We start from the raw sequence: 18,595 nt of genomic DNA, 5'->3' as shown, positions 1-18,595 counted from the left end.
CCAATAACCTCACTCGAAAGGCAGCGCAGCAAAGTATGCAGCAGTATTTTGTCGAAATGACTTTTGACGCTCGCTCAATGGCAATATTTGCAGCAGCGTCCATACGAGTGAGCGCTTGTATATATATGTGTGTGTGTGTGTGTGGTGTGCTCACAGTGGGTGTTGGTGTGCGTGCGTATTGAATGTGTACGCTTATCGCCATGTTAGCAACTGAATGAATGAATGAATGAATGAATGGCCGCAGAACACATGCAGTGGCGTCTGAGTGCGTCAGTCTGTCATTCTATCAGCTTGTCAGTCAGCGTTCCAAAATCGAAAACACTCCAAACTCTATGCTGAAAGCTCATTTTCCATGCAGTTTTACTTTGATTGGCTTTTGAATCGCACTTAGTCGCTTGATTAGCCTGCTGAACGAACATTACGCAGTCAATCAAAGTTTGAGTTCCAACACCGAGCAAAATGGCAAAGATATTGCTAAAAATCGACATCTTCAAAATGGTGCGAAAAATCTGAATGTTAAAAAGCCCATTTATATTATTGAAAATAATAAATTAAAGCTGCAGCTCTTCTACTTTTGTGGAGCAACATGTGTTTTTAATGGTTTATTGATGGTATTTTCTTTGAATTGCTTGAGAAAGACTATGCAATGGAAATGGGCTAAATTTTTCACGTGTGTATTAGGGCTTACATTGTTTTAATCCCTGGCAACTAAGCTGCTAAGTGGATTCCCTTGAGCATAATTTGCAGCGGGCTAAAGCAAATTTGTGCAGCAATCTCCTGCCACGCGAACAAGTGTGTGTGGCCACCAAAGGGTTCAATTATGAACCAACGACCGCAAAAAGTTGAAACCTCAAAGCGGATATAGTGAGGCACTTGTGGCACACATCGGGGCCACTAGGTAATTTGAGGCCTTGTGGAGTGTGCTAAAAAATGCAGCCAACACGATTGTTGCTCGACGAGGGAGCCGCAACCAAAGCCAGATTCCAATTTTTTTTCTTTTTTTCTGTTCCACCTCGATTTCTGTCGCGCCTATGTGGCTGCAACAATGGGGTGGAGGTGGTCTACCGAGCAGGACTTACTCCTTCAATTTCAGGGCTCATTGTGCACGACGGCAGCCTCTCATCATTGGCGAAGCATTAAATTGACTTTGAAACTTTTTACCTGCCAGCTTGGTGGCAAAAGCCGCGCACAAACGGCCAATGCGTAGCGGGCTGAAACTAAACTTGAAATTAATTAACCGCGACAGGGACGAGGGACCCTCTGCGCCCCAGCATTTATTCAACTCAACCCTGCTCTCTAGCTGCCCCACTCACGCACACGAACATAACTCATAAAACCTCTAATTACACAAACAGCTGACGCGGCCATAGACAAAGACATAGAACGTGCGGGGTGACCTGGAACACAGGAACACTTCCTCCTACTTTCGGGGGCCCGAGCTCCATCTTGACTCCAGTTCCGCTGGGGGAATCGAATAAGTTGAATATTTTAATTTTCCATCATAATTAATGCCCTTTTCAACCTTCCAAAACCCCGGGACTTAGTTTATCCCAGATGATGCGGTTCCTAAAGCATCCCATCCCATGGCGCTCCATCTCCCTCTGCGGCCATCGAGCACGTGTAAATTATTGTGGCTTTCTACGGCACTGATGGCCGGCGCCTGAAAGCATGCTGCGATATTCACACCCTGTAGTTAAGGATATAAAGGGTGTACTGTGTTTCTGGTGCAATATGTAACTCCTGAAAGAAAAAGTTTTGGGATCTATCAAATCTTAAGTAAACTCTAACTTCCATGATTTGAATAACATTCTAGATTTTATAGTTTGCCGCTTAGTAACTGCAGTTTCGAAATAAGCTGTCTAAAACTAGGCAACAATTTCGAAAAACTCTCGATTAATTTTTCACTTCCAACTTTAAGACTCAAATATTTTAAACTAACCTAGCAAATCACTTAAATATTGATTTATTCTAATTATTAAATTCATAACAAATTATTTAATGTAGCAGTGCCCTAAGGGGTATAAAGTGGTGCTCTGATTCTACGTTCTTATTTATTTTTCGTTTTTTTTTTTGCGGCATCGCGGCATAGCAGCTCATGCCACACGCAGCCTCGATGCCGCCATCGCCACATGTATTTCAATTACTGCATTTCTCGGCCCAATGCCCTGCCACGCCCCCAACAGCCTCGCCCTTCGATACATCCGCCCACCCCCCCACCTACCCCGCTTCTGCCCTCTTCCGATGCTCGCCTGGAAACCCAGTAGCCAGTGTTTTAATTTGCGCATCGCCTGCTTTTGTTATTTTTCTGCTTCGGTTTCTCTCTTCTTGTTTTTGTTCAACTCGCGTTTTTACGCAAATTCATTGTTTTAATTTACTCAAGTTTGTTGACCGAAAACAAAAACTAATCAATGCCTGGGCTCGCAATGGGTGGCTCAGTGGCTCAGTGGTTTGGTGGTTTTTGGCGGGTTTATCGGAGGTCTCCGAGGTGACGGAGCAGCTGCATGTCGTCCCACACTGGAAATGGGTTAGAAAAACCCCTAATGAGTGCCACAGTGTATATTTTTTTTAATTAAACATTAACTTAGCTAAGCTTTTTTTTGTTTCAGTCTGATTTTCAGGTATTTGTCCTTTGTGGTCCTCTGCTTTGCGGTAAGCAGTTCGCTTCGCTAAGTTGTGGCAAGGGATCTGATATCAAAGGACTTAACTGAGCCAGGATTGTGTGTATAGCGAAACCTGAAAGGCAGAAGAGATTACGTCCAAAGGGGGTTAGCGCAAGTCGCGTTTAATGAGAAAAGGGGTATCTTCATCAATTGAAAGGGGACTTAGAACTTGGCTTCAGCACATGAAAGCGAACTAAATACCATTGTATATATTTAAACTCCGTACTTAAGTAAAACTCTTTGAAACACATTTTGTTTTTTTTTTTCTATTCCAACAGCTAACATCTTACAACTGAACGAAACAACGATACTAAGCTGTACTACAAAATATAAGGATCAACAAACAAAAATAAAATCAACCAGAAAAACAACAACTGCTACCTAAGGTTTCTCAAAATCCAACAAAAACAAAACCAAATAAATCAAAAAAAAAAAAAACAAAAACAAACTCAAATAGAAAATGAAAACCATATAAGCTACCCAGAAAAAGTGCAAATTATGTAAATTATTTCAAAGGAAAAACGCAAAGGAAAAACCGAAGAGCACGCGAAAGAGAATTAGTCAAATAAAAACGAAATTCTGCAAAAAAAAAAAATATCTGTGACCAGACGAAAACCGGAAATTAAATCTGCAACGCGGAACCAAAGTGGAAGAGGAAGCAGAGCCACAACCACAACCGCAGCAAAATCCGAAGAAAGTCGACGGAAAGCGCGTGCCAAATATTTGCTCGAAAAATACCAGAATAAAATAATAATCAAAGGCGCTTCCACAAATAAGAAAAAAAAAAAAAACAAGAAAAGAATCAAATTGAGAGATTCTAGTTTCTTTGTAGATAGTTTAAAGCGTCCCATGAAATCTGCTGCATTGCACTGAGAAGGTGTGGTACAAGGAGTACGTACTTCTGGGAGACCATCGTCGACCATTGTTGAACTCTGACCCACAAGGCGGCGCATTGTCTCGGTGTATTGTGCTAATCATCGCCAGTTGGGAGCACCGGGCGCTGTTGCCCTGGCCAACTATTTAGCCAAGGTGACGAGGCGGGGACGGCCAACCACTTCAAGAGGCAGCTCAACCACACCAACGCCCACTGTGAAAGGAGGCGACGGATCGGGCGGAGGACCAGGACCACGAGCAGAAGGTGCAGCCGGGGCGGGGTAGCCATTCAACCCGAGAGCCACGCGATACAAACAAGCCAAGGACATGGACTCCCCGCTGCCAGCGTCGCTGTCGCTGTTTGTCCTGTTGATCTTTCTGGCGATAATTAAAGGTGAGTGCTCCAAGACAACTATTCACCCGGGCTCTGGCTCTGGCTCCATCGTTCCCATCACAATGTGAATTCGGGGTGCCGTCTTTGTTTGTCCTCCAGCGCCATTTACCTTGGCCAACAACTTTCCCTTTTTGGGCACCCAGTTTGCTTAGGTGGGCACTAATTAAATAATTGTAAATATTAAAGCATGCGGTTAAACTTGGTTTATGCTTAAGGGGCAAATGGTCTTATATAAAAAAAGGAAACCTTTGCAGTTTTTGAAAAGAAAACATTTTGAGCATTTCCTTTCATTAAACTAATTGCAATCTAGAAAGAGAAAACCTTGGAATATTTAGACATTAAATGCGTACCTTTTAACTTTGTAGTTACTTTCTATAATAATATATTTGATATTCAAGCTCAAAAGTCTATGATGTGAAAGGTCAAAACCTATCTCTGGTCTCAAAATCTGATTACCCCATTTTATACTGTTGACTCTGGCAATTGTTGAACGTCTCTCCTTACCACAGACTAACATTTGCGTTAACAAGTGCTCGAGATTTTTTCGCATTTCGCTGAGAGCGGCGAAACTCGAACAAATCCCACTCATGTCGTACTATCAATTTCAAATGCGAAATCTGCCACGACTCCATGCCACTCCACTCCATCGACCTTCTTCCACTTACGCCGCGCGCATAAATCTTGTGGCAAGGTGACACTGCGTGGCCTTGCAAACTGAATGGCGCCCGGCATATAAAACCGCCCATTCGCCCATTTGCCCATCCGACACATTATTCAATTCCGCATCCGATTTTTCAATTTCCTTGCTAGCGTTTTCACGGCGCTTTAAGCAGGCCAAGAAATGGCAGCGGAATGTAAAAATAAAAGCCAACCAACCACCTACCAGCTACCTACCTCCTACTCAAAAGAAACACTCGGCTACATCCATGGTTATATCTATTGTGTGGTATCTGTGTGTGTATTCCGTACATGCGGGAAATTCCCAGGCAGCGGACCATAAATTCACATGGAGATCGCCCTGAGCCAAACTTGGCCATATTTTTAGTTTTCACTGCTCGCTGAGCTCCGCAATTGCCAGAAAAGCGGGGCGTGGAGCAGCAAAGAGACAAATATTCAAGTAGAGGCAAGAAAAAAAATAGAATTGTCATGCAGAGAAGCCCCCAGGAGGCCGCACTTCAAATCCACCATCTTTTCCCCGGAGTCACTCGAGCACTCGCTGGAAAATACACACCAAAAGAGTGCAGAACTGGGAAAACAAAGCCCTCACCCGCTCTTCCCAAATGTTATACACAATATCTGTCTTCTTCTTTTTTTTTTTCTTTTTTAAGTTGCATCGAGAGTTGAGAAGTCTGTGTTTTAGTGTTTGTTTTTTTTCTCGTCTTTTTGGCTCCTCGGTCCGATGAAGTCTCATGTGCCCCTTTTGACAAAAATAACATCGTGCGGCTCGGGTCGTCGCGATTCAACTTAATTCACGTTGTTTGCTTCAAGTGCTCCACTGCCACAGCGTTCTGAATGCACGGTTATGAAGAATTTTTGAATACACATCACAAGAAACTCGATTTCTATTGCACTTGCTTTCCAAATTTTTCTAAAGTTTCTAAAAGCTCTTTTACAGTTTTGGTAGTTTGGTTGCTTGAATTCGAAGTTGAATAAATCTTAAGAATTTAATACAAAATGTGTTATTATAATCTCATCAATTCTCAAAATGTTTTTTAAACCCCTAGTGCTATTTTTGGCAGATTGTTGCCAAAGTTTATTAAGAAACATTTTCCCTTCAATTAGAAAGCCTTAACACTTGAGTGGCTTTTAGTTTGCTGACGATAAGAACAATTTTCCAGTCGTATGAGCTCTTCTAAGTCCATGTGAAATATACAAAATATTTCGAATAAGCAGCATATTATGTGTTTTTGAAAAGACATCGCAATAGATGAAGCTCTGTTGATTTCAGCTTTTGATTGCTTCCTGTTGCAGGCCATTAAAAACGGATGAAACTCGCCACCGACCTCCGGCAACCTCTTCCATTTTCCGCACTCTTGTGTTCGGTGGTATCCCTTTGAAGGACCATTGTCTTCTTTGCCCCGAAAAGTTATTACTTAAGCATCATGGCGATGGTTTGTGGAGGGAGGGGGTGGGAAAACATCTTTGACTTTTGCGATATCTGTGCTTTATTCGTCCACCCCACTCAACTGCCATCAGCCCACATTCCCGATTTCGTTTGAGATACTCCGACAGAGACTAATGAAGACGGCAGTTTACTGTTCGCTGTTCGTGGGATTGGGAGACGAGATTGTTCGGCCAAAGACAAATATTTTCAATAAGCTGATATCCAGAGTGTGCACTGATTGGAAAATCAGCAGTTGAAAATTGCCGAGCGACGAACAGGGACCGAAATACGCAATTTTTCAACATTCAGCCTTATTGCTTTCGGTGCTTTTCGGCTGCCAGTTGGCAAACGCATAAATTGTGCGGAAATTCGAAGTCTGGTCTGCAGCACCAGGACCAGCAGCACCTTGACACTGTCAGCCATTCCTGGGCCATATATATGGACGGTCATATATTTTATTTTAAGACATTTACGCATTTTCGTACATTTAAATGAAATAAATTTCTGTAGGATTTGCGTGGCAAAGCTTGGACGAGCAATTTTAGCTTGAAATTGCTCAGGCTTTGCGCCCATTTCACTCCGTTCTTCATGGTCCTGTGAGACTGTGGCATTAGTCGGCCACAATGTCTTTGTTAATATCCCTGTTAATATCCTGAGAACTGCCGCAGAACTTCTGGCAATGAGGAAACTTCTTTCATCTTCCATTGGCATTCTCCTAAGCCAACTTACAAACTTGCCACCATCTCTGTTCCCTTCTCTTCTCAGTTCTGTCAGGTAAATCGGATAACTCAGACTCGAAACCAGACTTCCCCTTCTGACTGTGACTCTGAATTTGAATTTGAATTTGAATCTGAATCTGACTGTGACTTTGGTTCTGGTTAGGGCTTCCGGTTTCAATTGTTACCCGCTCACCGCGCGCGGTATAAAACTTTCAAGGTTGTAGCTGTATCTATAACTCAAATAGTATGTGTATCTGCAACCGTATATGTATTTGTATCTGTGGTATCTGGTTAGGCAGGACAAAAGCGATGCAAGTTGCAGTGCAAGGAAAACAAGTTTCAGTTACGCGCTCTGCACTTCCGTGGCGCCATCGATGGACTAACCTTGCTCCGCTTATGGCTTCCTTCTGGTGGATTAGAGGTGGAATCGTAGATATATATATATACTGTGTACCTAAATGTCCATATATTTCGCGCAGTGCACTCGTGACTCACGAACCCATCGCCTTGGTGGGTGAGTCTGGCACAAATCCCGCTTGTGGGGCACCTGTAGGCAACAGCTTCGCCCACTGCCGGATCCGGTTGCTCCTCATTGTCATCCTTGAATGAGTCAGCGGTGCCGCCACAAAAGTTTGCAAATAAGTATTTTTTATACCGCCAATCCCGGCATCTCCGCCGCCCCTTCCACCCCATTGGAATCGTAAAAAAATACGAGAGCAGCCAGGGAACTTAGTGCCTGCGCCTAAATAACCGTAAACAGCACTCGTGGGCCACGCGGAAAACCGTTGGGTAGATAATATCGGCGGCAGGGGATCGAAGCTGAGCAGAAACAAAACTTGATAAGCATAAATTCGCTGTAACTTAGCGCATTCAATTACAAAAACAAAAAGGAAAGTAAAAAAAAGAAGTATAAAGTCGTGGGAAGTTGATGGTGGGAAGACAGGAAGATGAAATGGCGAGGGGGAGGGTTTTTTTTTTCCAGACTTGCAAGCTGCGCGCGGTGACTTACTTGAAAATGTCATAAAAAGGAAACAAGTAGCAGGAGAGGACTTAAAAAGGACGAACGGCCGGAAGGCAGGAGTACGGAAGGATGAGGACGCACCTTAGCATAACTCAGCTGGCAATTCCACGCGGGAATTTCCATTCCATTCCCGTTACGACCGTGTATTGGATTCCAACGACTGTGTGATAACGGGAAAATTCCTTACTTAATTTCAATATCAGCTGTTGTCTCTTTTCACAATCGAAATATGTTTTCGAATCACGTTTTTAATCTTTGGAGTGGGCCTTATTTTATTTTAACAGGCTTGCTTGCCTCGCTTGTATTTTTATTCACAAACTTTTATTAGCATACACACTACTTTTGGAACATTTTTAACTGCCTTTATTGATTTTTTTTTTAACAACTGGCCGTAAATTTGGCATACTTCTTATTTGCAGATAAACTGCTTGTTTGTCTATTTATGGGTTCATTTCAGAGCATCATTTAATAGTTTTTCAATGGTACACACAAAGCGTAGACTTATTTAATATCTCATAAATATATTCAAGCTACGAAATGAATCAACTAATTTGGCAATAATCGGATTATGCCAAACTAGCTGTTTTGAGCCGAAAAAGGCAACCGTAATGCTGATGGGTATGATTCCGGAAATAGTTCGCCATCCGCTGAGGGGCAACTAAAGTATCTTTTGGTGTATCTCCTTGCCGCAGAGCAGCGGTGGCGAAATTAAAATCGCTGGCGAGAGTTTTTCGCGGCTGTTTGCCAGACACTTGAATGCCTCGCTGCTCCAATACTTTTCTCCACTAAAAGCGTTTAAACGATGCAAAAAACAAAAAAAAAAATGAAAGAAAAAACGAGAAAAGAGAAAGTCTGGGCGTTTTGATGGGGCGCCGCCGTTCGCACGATGCCCCCATAAAAGGTAAAAAATAATTGTGCCCATGGCGACTGCAAAGCGAATTACAAACAGGCCACCCGAAGGCTCGACGTTCGAAGCCACCCCCTCCCTTCCCCCTTGCCCCATCCACCTATTATTTCACGCCCCCGCGAACAGCGTAATGTATGCAAAACAGTGGCGTAGGCGTAAGTTTGTCACAAAGGGGGCTTTAAAGATATAATCAAATACTTAAATTATCGCTTAACTTCAAAAATGCGAATCAGCGATCTGCCAAGTTTATTGACAGCTAGAAACGATTTGATGTCACTTTTTTTTAACTACTTCCCTTAGTCTTCGGCTGAAATTTATTCAAAAACAAAACATGGCTAAACGCAATAATGGTTTCCGTGCCCAGGAATATGCATTTTTTCAAACATCCTTCAGCGGAAGCTTAAGCCCCAAAATGCACCGCTGCGTGCGCCTCTGGGGCGAAACGGCGGCCAAAATGAAAGTGAATGGGAATATATATGGGAGTCAAGGGTCAGGGGTCATGGAGTAGGGAACGTGGAGCCCAATTGACTGACTTGGCTGGGCGAGCTTCTCTCTAGTTGCCAACCCGCCGGCAGGAGCGGCCAAAGTCTGTCGGGAAAACAGACAGAACAGAAAGAAAAACATGCAAATTTTCCTGGTTTGTGTGCGAAGGGTCCATGGGGGGGGGGGGGGGGGTTATGGAAGTTGGCTGGCCCAGAGCGAATTTTACTTTGTTGTTCGTCGAGATATTTGCATAGCCTACGCTAGGGCGCCCAGGATCCCCAGGTTTCCCAGTTTTCAGCAGCCGTTGTCTCCATGGTGACATTAGCAACGTGATCTGAGTTTTCCATGGGTGTGGGCGGTGGTAGTGGGTGGGAACAACCAGGTGAGTCCTGCCGTTGGTTCAAAAATCCCTTTTCGCTGGACTCCTCCCTTGCCAAACTGACATTGAGTTGAGTTATTCCGGAGCATAATGAATTAAAATCTGGAATCGAGACTCGCAATTTCAAGGATATTCGGGGATGCGCATGTTTGTTCCCGTTTCTTTTTCCACTCAATTCCTGGAAAATGCGAGAGCGGAAAACTCCCGACAGAGAGAGAGAGAGAGAGAGACGGAATGTGAGAGAGAGAAAGGGAAAGCGATTGCGTGGGGGGTGCCTGGCTCTTTCACTCAAAGTCCAAGTCGCAGCCAGTTTCATTCAATAGATTTATCTCTCTACATATACACATGTACCAATTATCCTGCCCATACATATGAAAATATTCATATGTATCTGTGTGTCCTCGTTGTCAGACAGCATCAAGTGTGTATTTTCTTTTTTAACCCATAATTGACAGACAGTTGAATTTTTGATGCGAGTCCTGTCTGCAGTAAATGGAGGCGTGATAGAAAGGCGCAGGAAGTGCGCCCAAAATCCATTTCCCATTCTCACACACACGCCTGTCAACAGATGCAAGCCGATGCCATAAAGTGCTTAACTGTGTTGCGGCACAGAGGAACTATTGAGATCAAAACGGTGGTCTATTAATTAGGAAAGACACAAATGCACTGAGCGAAAGTCATTGTAAAATTTTAAGAAAAATCAATGCTGCATTTGGCTTTTTTTTATTTCGAGCAAGAAGATTTATCTGGGATCATATTTGCAAATTTGATTTTTAGCCAAACCTTTTGAATTAGTAGCAGTTTCTCGCTGTGCATAGATTGGGAAAATTTTGGGTATTGTGACGGTTGCGGGGCACATAGTCGACAACGATAAAGGCCGAGATTCGTGGCACAATTGTCATGGCATCCCGCAAGCATGTCAAGGATGTCGACGCCATCTCATCGTTGGCCGTGTCCTCAGGTTGTTATTGCAGGTGCATCCAGCAGTTAGCAGCCCCGCCGCACTTCATCCTTCGCCCTACCGACACAGCTAAAAGCCAAATGGCGCTTGTCGCATCAGCCGCTCGTTAGTCAGGCGGGGTTTGCCGTCAGCTTAGAGGAGCATCATCTAATCGACATTGACGTGGCAGCGCAGATGCACGAGCAGGAGCAGGAGCAGGAGCAGAAGCAGGAGCCTCTGCTGCCGACATCGTCCTGACTAAGTGCCAAACAATGAGCACCCCCCAGAATGTGCCCTGCCTCAGGTTGCATTGTTCCTCCGCCATGACGCCTACTTGGCATTCATGTGGGAGCCTGCAAGGATTCAGGATGGGTTCTCTACCTCGCTCATCTCCGAAATAAATGGCCGCCAAGGCAGTAAGTGATATCGGGCACCAGCTGAGCAGTACATATTTAAAAATATGCAGATAGGAGTCCATTGTTAAGTTGTATCCCCTCCACCAGATGTAGGGATATCTATCTTTATATCATATATATATATATATATATATATATATATATCAATTACTTTTTCGTTTTGTTATCTGTATATATGATAATCAGGACTCAAAAAAGGCTTTATATATACTTAATATTTATCCCTTTAATTTGTTTTTTTTTCAGTTAGTTTATTTTTCTTTCATTCTAACGTTCATTTTATCGCACTTCTTTCTCCAAACTGTGTCACATCTTAACAAACGAGCTGCCTGCTCCTGACTTTGGCCATCAGTCTTCCAGCCTTATGGTATATAATTTGAACATTGTATATGTTTTGCACTATTCTGCGCCCGCTGTCTGGATTTGTGGCTTGATTTATAGTTTTCCACTGAGATATGTGGGTCTGCGCTGCTGCTCTACTGTTCTGCCTTTGTGTACTTCTTCGTGGCAATAGATAGCGACATTGTCCATTAGGAAAATAGACGTAGGAACAGTGAGTCCACACAGAATCTCACCCACACACGCATTTCAACACGCGCTGCATGCATGTGTTGCTCTGCGGCGCACCTTGGTCCCTTAATGTATGCAATAAAGCTCAAGTGTAGACCGTCCTTAATCCCACCACCCACCGCCCACTATTCACTATCCAGTTTTCCCTGCTCCCCCCTGGGCTGCTCTTCTCGTTCGTTTCGGTTTTGGCCCGGCTAAGCCCCCAAAAGCAAAATGTATAGAAGATCCATCGAGAAAACACAAGGTGTATTTTAATTTAAAAAACACCTATGTTAATGCAAAAGAACAGACTAAAGCATTCAAAATTGTTTATCGATTTTAATCTCTAAAAATACATGTTATATCTTAAACACGTTTATAATGGTTTCTTTTCATAAAAATGTTTGATTTAAAACGCCGCCTATTTATAAATTATGTGCATTTGAATGTCCCCAGTTTTTTCCAGTGTGACTAACCTTCACTTTCACTCTCACACGCACACATACATACGTGCGTGGCACATTGTTGCATTTCACATACGTGGCATTGTTGTTTTCACCTTCTTTCCCCTCTCTCTCTCTTTCACTAAACAAAGCTGTTGCAATGTGCAAAATGCTGCTGTTGAAAAGTCCTTGTTGTAATTACGTTTTGTTTTACTCGTGTTGAGGTTTTTTGTACTCTCACGGCGACCTTTTTATTCGACTCCTCGCTCCCTCTCTCTCGCTCTAGCTCTTTCTCTATCTCTATGCCTCGTAGTTGCTTATGCAAGTGACACGTGGAGGGGGCAAAACGAAGGGGCTGTGAGTTTGGGGATCCATGAAATTCATGCGTGATTTTTATTGTCGTGTTGTGTGCACATAAAATCATGTTTATGCATGTCCCACTCGTGCCCTGTCTCGCTCTGGCTGGGAATAGCAACAAGTTACAGTTACAAGCTATGCGCTACATGCTACATGCCTCGTATGGCATGTCAATGCCACGCCCCGAATGTGTGGTGTCCTGTAAAATTGTGAACTTTATTGAATTGCAAGCATTTTATTGTGTGTGTACAATTTATCGTTTCGATTATTTAACGAAAAAAGCTGAGGTCGGTAATTGGGGATAAATGGGGAAATGGGGTGGCAGGCGAAGTGAGACAAATTGAGTTGACCCATTTAAATAATTTGCATACAGTCAAGCTTCGGTATGATCATCTCGATGCAATTGAAAGTTTTTAAAAAAAAAATTTAATCAAAAATCCCATGATTAATAATTATAAATAAAGTATTTCAAATAGAAAATCATAACATATGCTCTAGTTCAATAAATTGTTGTTCCACTGTACGTTACCATGGCGATGGGACCTTAACTTGAACGCTGAACAAGTAGTTGGAAACGAAGAGAATATTCCGCCCTAACCGCATTGACTTTGACATTTATCGTCACGGATCGGAGAAACCTCCAATGTCCAAGGATGGGTGTGGGTGTGGGATTTGGCCAACAGTGGGCGCCTGTGGGTGGTGCACTGTGTCTGCATGCTGTGCGTGTGGAATAAACGTGGGGCAGGTGAAACGATATTGACAGATTGGAATTGATTGTAATCTACGATGAGATGAATGGGCCTGCGGAATCGAATCGAATGGAATGGAAGCGCAATGCTTGAGGGGATTCGCGGACAAGTGGAGGGACTTCAAATGGCTGCGAGCTGAACAAAAAGTGGCGGGGTTCTGCTAATTAACATTTAATTATAGTAGTTCAACCCTCCCCCCCCCGGTGGTCGAATGAATGGCATGGGAAAATGGGTCAAGGTCGAATTGGGTCAACTAAAAGAGCCTGCCCCATTGGGTTGTTTGCTATTTTAAGTGTGTCTATCTGTTGCACTCTCGCTCCTTATCCATTCAGTGTCCTTCAGTCGGGCCAATGACAGTTACATTCACTTTTACAGTTACAGCTGCCGTTGCAACTGCGCTTACCGTTAGTTTGTTAGCTTACAACTAAAAGCTCTTTTTTAAGTCGGTTAAAAGTAGAGAGCGTCGGAGTGTGCAAAAAATGTTGAAGAGAAAGAGAGAACGTGAATTTAATGGCTGGGAAAATTAGTTCTTTGAAGGACTCAGACGAGCTTAAGCGAGCTGTGGAAAATTGCATTTTTATTTACTGATATTCTTGGCGGGGTTTCCGTGCAAAGGTTCGCACAACTGTTTGTCGTCAAAAGCTGAAGCACAAACAAAATTATACCCTCTCCACTATCCCATTTCAATTGCAATCAGGACAGCGAGTAAAACTCTTGTTCTGTGCTACGCCCACCTGGTTGGGGTTTTCCCTTTTACTTTTGTGTTTCCCTATCTATGCCCAACGGTGAAATACCATCAATATTATGAGATTTCGCCTGCCTATAAGATAGTTTTACCATCTCCCACGCATCCGTCACACAAGTTGATGACTTACTTCGAGCGAAAGTGAAGGAAAATATTGCAAATGTAATATGATTGGTGATGTTTGGGGCTGGTGCTGGAAAAACGGCAAAAGGGGGTCTTATATTTGCAATATTTGCAAGAGAGTCAGTGAGTGGGTGGTGGTGGGAGGAAGGTAGAAGGCGGAACAGCAATTCGACATTTTCGCAGCTCCCATGCAAACTGGATTCGACAGTATACAAAGTGGAAATAAAAAACTGGGTACAATTGTCGAATATGCTAAAGATCGAATCAGGAATACTCTATACAAAAAATAAATATTCATTTAAATTTATTTTTGTACTTACTGAATAGTGCTTTGCTATTTGGAGTTAATAAGTGCATTATAAATACTTGCATCTTTTACTTGCATAATATAATAATAATAAACATAACATATAACATATATTATTTATAATGCAATTTCCAATGCCTTGCAACTTTTAAAACACCCCTTCAATTTAAGGACTCTTAAGACAGCGTATTTCCTGTGTAATTCCTTTGATAATAGTTTCATATGCCAGGGAAACGCTGCGGCGGCGTGTGGTAAAATACTTTTCGCCCAACTTGGCCCAGCCCACGCCCACTTCGCCCCCTGTCAGAGTCTCAATGTCTAGCTGCATACGTGTGTGTATGTGTGTGTGTGTGTGGGTAGGCGTTAAGGCCCCTTTGCTTGTGTGCGTGTTTGTGTGTTTGTTGGCAATTTCCGCTCCTACATTTCCGTTCGTTTTGTCACGTAGTTTATGAATGAATTTAACTGCTGTCGGTGGTGCCGATGACGGCGACATGAGATGAAGGGGACCAAAAAAGGGTACGAGGTAGAGCAGTCATAAAGCTTGTTGATATGTTTTAATGAGCACTTTTTACATGCATATGAATCGCTCTCACCGTGTGTATAAGCGTCTGTGTGTGTGTGTGTGTCTGTGTAGGGAGGAACTAAAAAGCTTGCAACATGCCCAACCAACTGAATGACACTCATCGTGCATTTAAAGGGCGCCACTCTGCCTCCGACTGAAGCTCCCCTGCAAATTGCTGGCTTGCAACTTAGGCTTGCTCACTTGCCACTGAAATACAGCCATGCCATTTGCCGCTCTCGTTACCCGAAATAAAACCCCTTAGCTCATGACAAAAGACTTGGTCGAAAAAAACTTTTTTAATTACATTTTTCATTTCCTCGCCGCTCGCCGCATTACGTATACGCATATGTGGCCCGATCGAATGGGTTGAATATTGCGGGCAATGGGTTTCAGCATTTTCTGACAGCCTTTCGCAGCCAATAAAAATGACCAAAAACTTGCCTTATTGGCATCTGAACCTAACTAGCGCCGTAATATCCTTTAACGTTTCCTCGGAGATTTTTCCACTTTTTTCCAACGATTTAGCGATTGCCCTGTCACTCATGAGTTTTCCCTGCCCTCCACTTTCATCCTTGTTGTGTGGTCCTTTGTAGATGGGTGACTAACTGCCGGACTGTTGCGACAGCTCTTGGCTATTCCTTGTAGTTTTGGGCCATAGATGGACAATGGCGGACAACGAAGTCGAGGCAACAAAGCTGTCAATAACAAGTGTGGCCAATATGTTTCTGAAGATGCCCAAAGTGGGACAACGATTTGGAGAGCCTGATTATGTGTTTAAAGTCAAGATACACAAGATGGGATGGGATACACTTATGTATTTTTTATGACAGCTGATTGGTATTTATTTATAAAACTGCTACGAAATTTTTGATTACTTAATGCTGCTATTTATTAAATCATATTACCATGTGGTTTGATTTTTTTTTTTTTTTTAAGGTTTTTAAAAACTTTATCCTTTCCCTAAGATTTTCCATTCAGCATCCATTGCCGCACTTGATTTTGTGCTGGCTTAGTTCGTTATTGCTTAGTTCTTGCTGGTCCTTTTTGAGACATGTCTCAGCAGAAAAAAATCTATCGACAACTTGTTAGATGTTAGAAAAACGGTTGTGGCTGCCGTTTTCGGAGCTAAGATACAGAAATGGACACGCTGAGAGGGGGGAGACTAGGAACATGGCAAAACGATTTATGCTCCAGTACACTGACAACAACGGAGTCCAATTTTTGCGTCAGGGATTTTTCTATGACTACTTGTAATATAATCCTTTGCAGACAGCATTGTGATGTGCATAGAAAATTCTACAAATTATTTACTAGTTTTAAAATGTATTATTTTACAACATAAAATTTTAAATCGAAACAAGATATTTTTGCGCACATGTGGGATTTATTATTATAATTGAGATTAGATATTTGATCATTTGTTAGATTTAAGGCCATTTTATTTTCAGTGCCATTTGCGCTCAGTGTCGTTTTCCGGGCGGCCACTTTGTACGGCTCGTTTTACGCCTGCTGTCCGGCCGTAAGCTCTGGTATACATTCGGTTTGATTTCTCCTTGGTCCTGCCCAGCTCCTGTCCTGCTCGTGGCTCCGATTCACGTAGTCGGTCCAAAGGCATTTTACTTATGAGTGTCATGCGTCGCAAATCTCTGCTCAACTCGCAAGATACATTGCCGAGCAGTCGGACAAATACAGATACACAGATACACGGGAACACGGCACAGCAAACGGAGATTGAAAGATACAAGATACACAAGAGATATATATTTTTTCCCCGACACACACACACATATACACACACAAAACTGAACGACGATAAAGCTCCTGGTTTGGCAGGATTGGTTGGATATTTGGGTGGCGTAGTGTCCTGCTCAATGCATGTCAATTTGTGGTTCCTTTATCCGGATTTCTACCCATTTATTCATTTCCCCTTGGCATCTCGGTTGAAACCGTGAAAATCGCTTATGGCCGATAGCCGATCAAAGTCCAAGGAATTTACAATATTTATGTGATTTGAATGCGGGCTTGAATTTGCCAAGCCAACGATCATGCGGGCCTGTTAAGGTCTCCTTGCTTTGTAATGCATTTTTCCAGCATTCAAAAACTTAAGGCACCCACAGCAAGACAAACTGTGAGTAAGACGAGAACAAGTTGCCAAATTTATTTGCGTTTATCTTTGTGCCAAAGTTTTTGGTTAACGTGTTTGCCATTGTCAACAACTTTGTTGTGGTGCCATGCACCACTCAATCCCAGTCCCCACATTTCCTTTTCCATCCCCAAAAACCGAACCCAATCCCAAACCCATCTTGCAATTGCAATTGCTTTTGCCAAGTTTTTGGGCCAAATTGTTTGTTTTGTTCGGCGCGTGCACTTTTTTCCGAGTTTTCGGGGTTTTGGCTGTCGTTTTCCGTAGGTCTTTGTGCTTTCGGTGCCTCTGTGCAAAGGTATATACATACATACATATATACAAGTGGGTGTGCTTACAATGCCACGCCCCCTGGCCTCACGCACCCCCCACCCCGAATCGTCCCACCCCTTAGCCAGCACCAATATTTGACTTGTTGTATTGCCGTTTGAAAGCGTCGAATTTTCGCATTTTATTGTATTTCGTTTGGTCTCCTCAGTTCGGCATTTAAGTCAAGCGTTAAATGTTTTTCCATGCTCCATTTTCTACGGGTCTATCTATGTGTATGCGTGTGTATCTATGCACTGGCAAACTAACACAGATACAGGTACAGATACCCATATCCGAATCTATGCTCTGTGGCTTTTGTATTTCCAATTTGCCAGCACAAACAGAGAGCAATTGTGAAACGCATTTAAATGACGCCCCAAAAATATTCTCAGTTTATTTGCATATTGTGCTTTGATTGCCCCGAAAATCGAATATAATTTCAATTCTTCTGTTGACCAGGCTTAAAATAGCTACCATTTAATTGATTGCAACTGCACAGTAAAGGGGCAAGCAACTGAGAGTCGACCAGTTGACAAATGCAATTTGGTATGCAAAGTAATGTGATAGTCCAAGTGTGGCAAGCTCTCGATTGGCAATAATTTGAAAGGTTTTATAAATAATGGAATCACTGATGTGCTGCTTCGTTTTTAAACTGAATAACTAAGTAATCGAATCGAACGCCGTTTATTCGAGCGTATAATGTTTCGATTTTTGAAAGGAACTTTGTTCAAATTAGTCAATAAATAATAAATTTTGTTAGATTTATTTTGCAAAAATTGGCATATGGATAGTTAATTTTTGAAAAATCCTTGAGGTTCAGACATGCTTATAATTATGTTATCAAAAAAAAAAAAAGAAAATGAATAATTTATTAGTTTATAATATTTAAACTTTTAATGAAACTTTATAAAACTAGTCAATAATTGGAAAATGCAAAAATGAGAAGCTTAATAATTGTATTTCAAATGTAAACTTATAAATAATTGAATTGAGAAACTCGAACACAGTTATGATTGTTGCAACTATTTTTCTAATTTAATTAAGAGATATTGCCTTTTGCAAAGGAGTAGAGACCTACCAACTACGATGCAATGCTATTTTCCAGACAATTGCATGAGCATATTCTCCATGTCCGATTTCCGAGCTCTGCCGGATAATCGAGCATTTACCATTTGGGAAGTGAACCATCTGGTAGACTCCTCTGTGCCGCTGTCTTTTTATCTGCCATTCCATTCGCCCATTCACACTGCGATATTGCCCCATAAATGTTAACTGTATTACTCGAACACACTCACACACACGCACACATACCCATATCCATACACATGCACTCAAAAGTAGAGTTCACTTGCCCTTGTATTTAATCAGCTTTCGTTTTACCTTTACTTTACTTACAGGTAAGTGCTCATATC

General features: G+C 42.4%; 1 protein-coding gene across 7 annotated transcripts in view; it reads left to right on the top strand.

Annotated features, from left to right (window-relative positions):
- nAChRalpha6 (nicotinic Acetylcholine Receptor alpha6) overlaps positions 1–18,595 on the top strand; it is a 92,934-nt gene that overhangs the window by 12,792 nt on the left and 61,547 nt on the right. For all 7 annotated transcript variants that reach the window (NM_135472.6, NM_205953.3, NM_001201835.3 and 4 more), the window contains one exon: positions 2,939–3,927. In NM_135472.6, the coding sequence (NP_609316.4) occupies positions 3,861–3,927 (67 nt within the window). In that variant the 5' untranslated portion in view covers positions 2,939–3,860. The remainder of the gene's footprint in view (positions 1–2,938; positions 3,928–18,595) is intronic.

Source organism: Drosophila melanogaster, chromosome 2L, assembly GCF_000001215.4.
Source record: "Drosophila melanogaster chromosome 2L".
Taxonomy (NCBI): domain Eukaryota; kingdom Metazoa; phylum Arthropoda; class Insecta; order Diptera; family Drosophilidae; genus Drosophila; species Drosophila melanogaster.
This window is presented reverse-complemented; position numbering and strand designations above follow the sequence as displayed.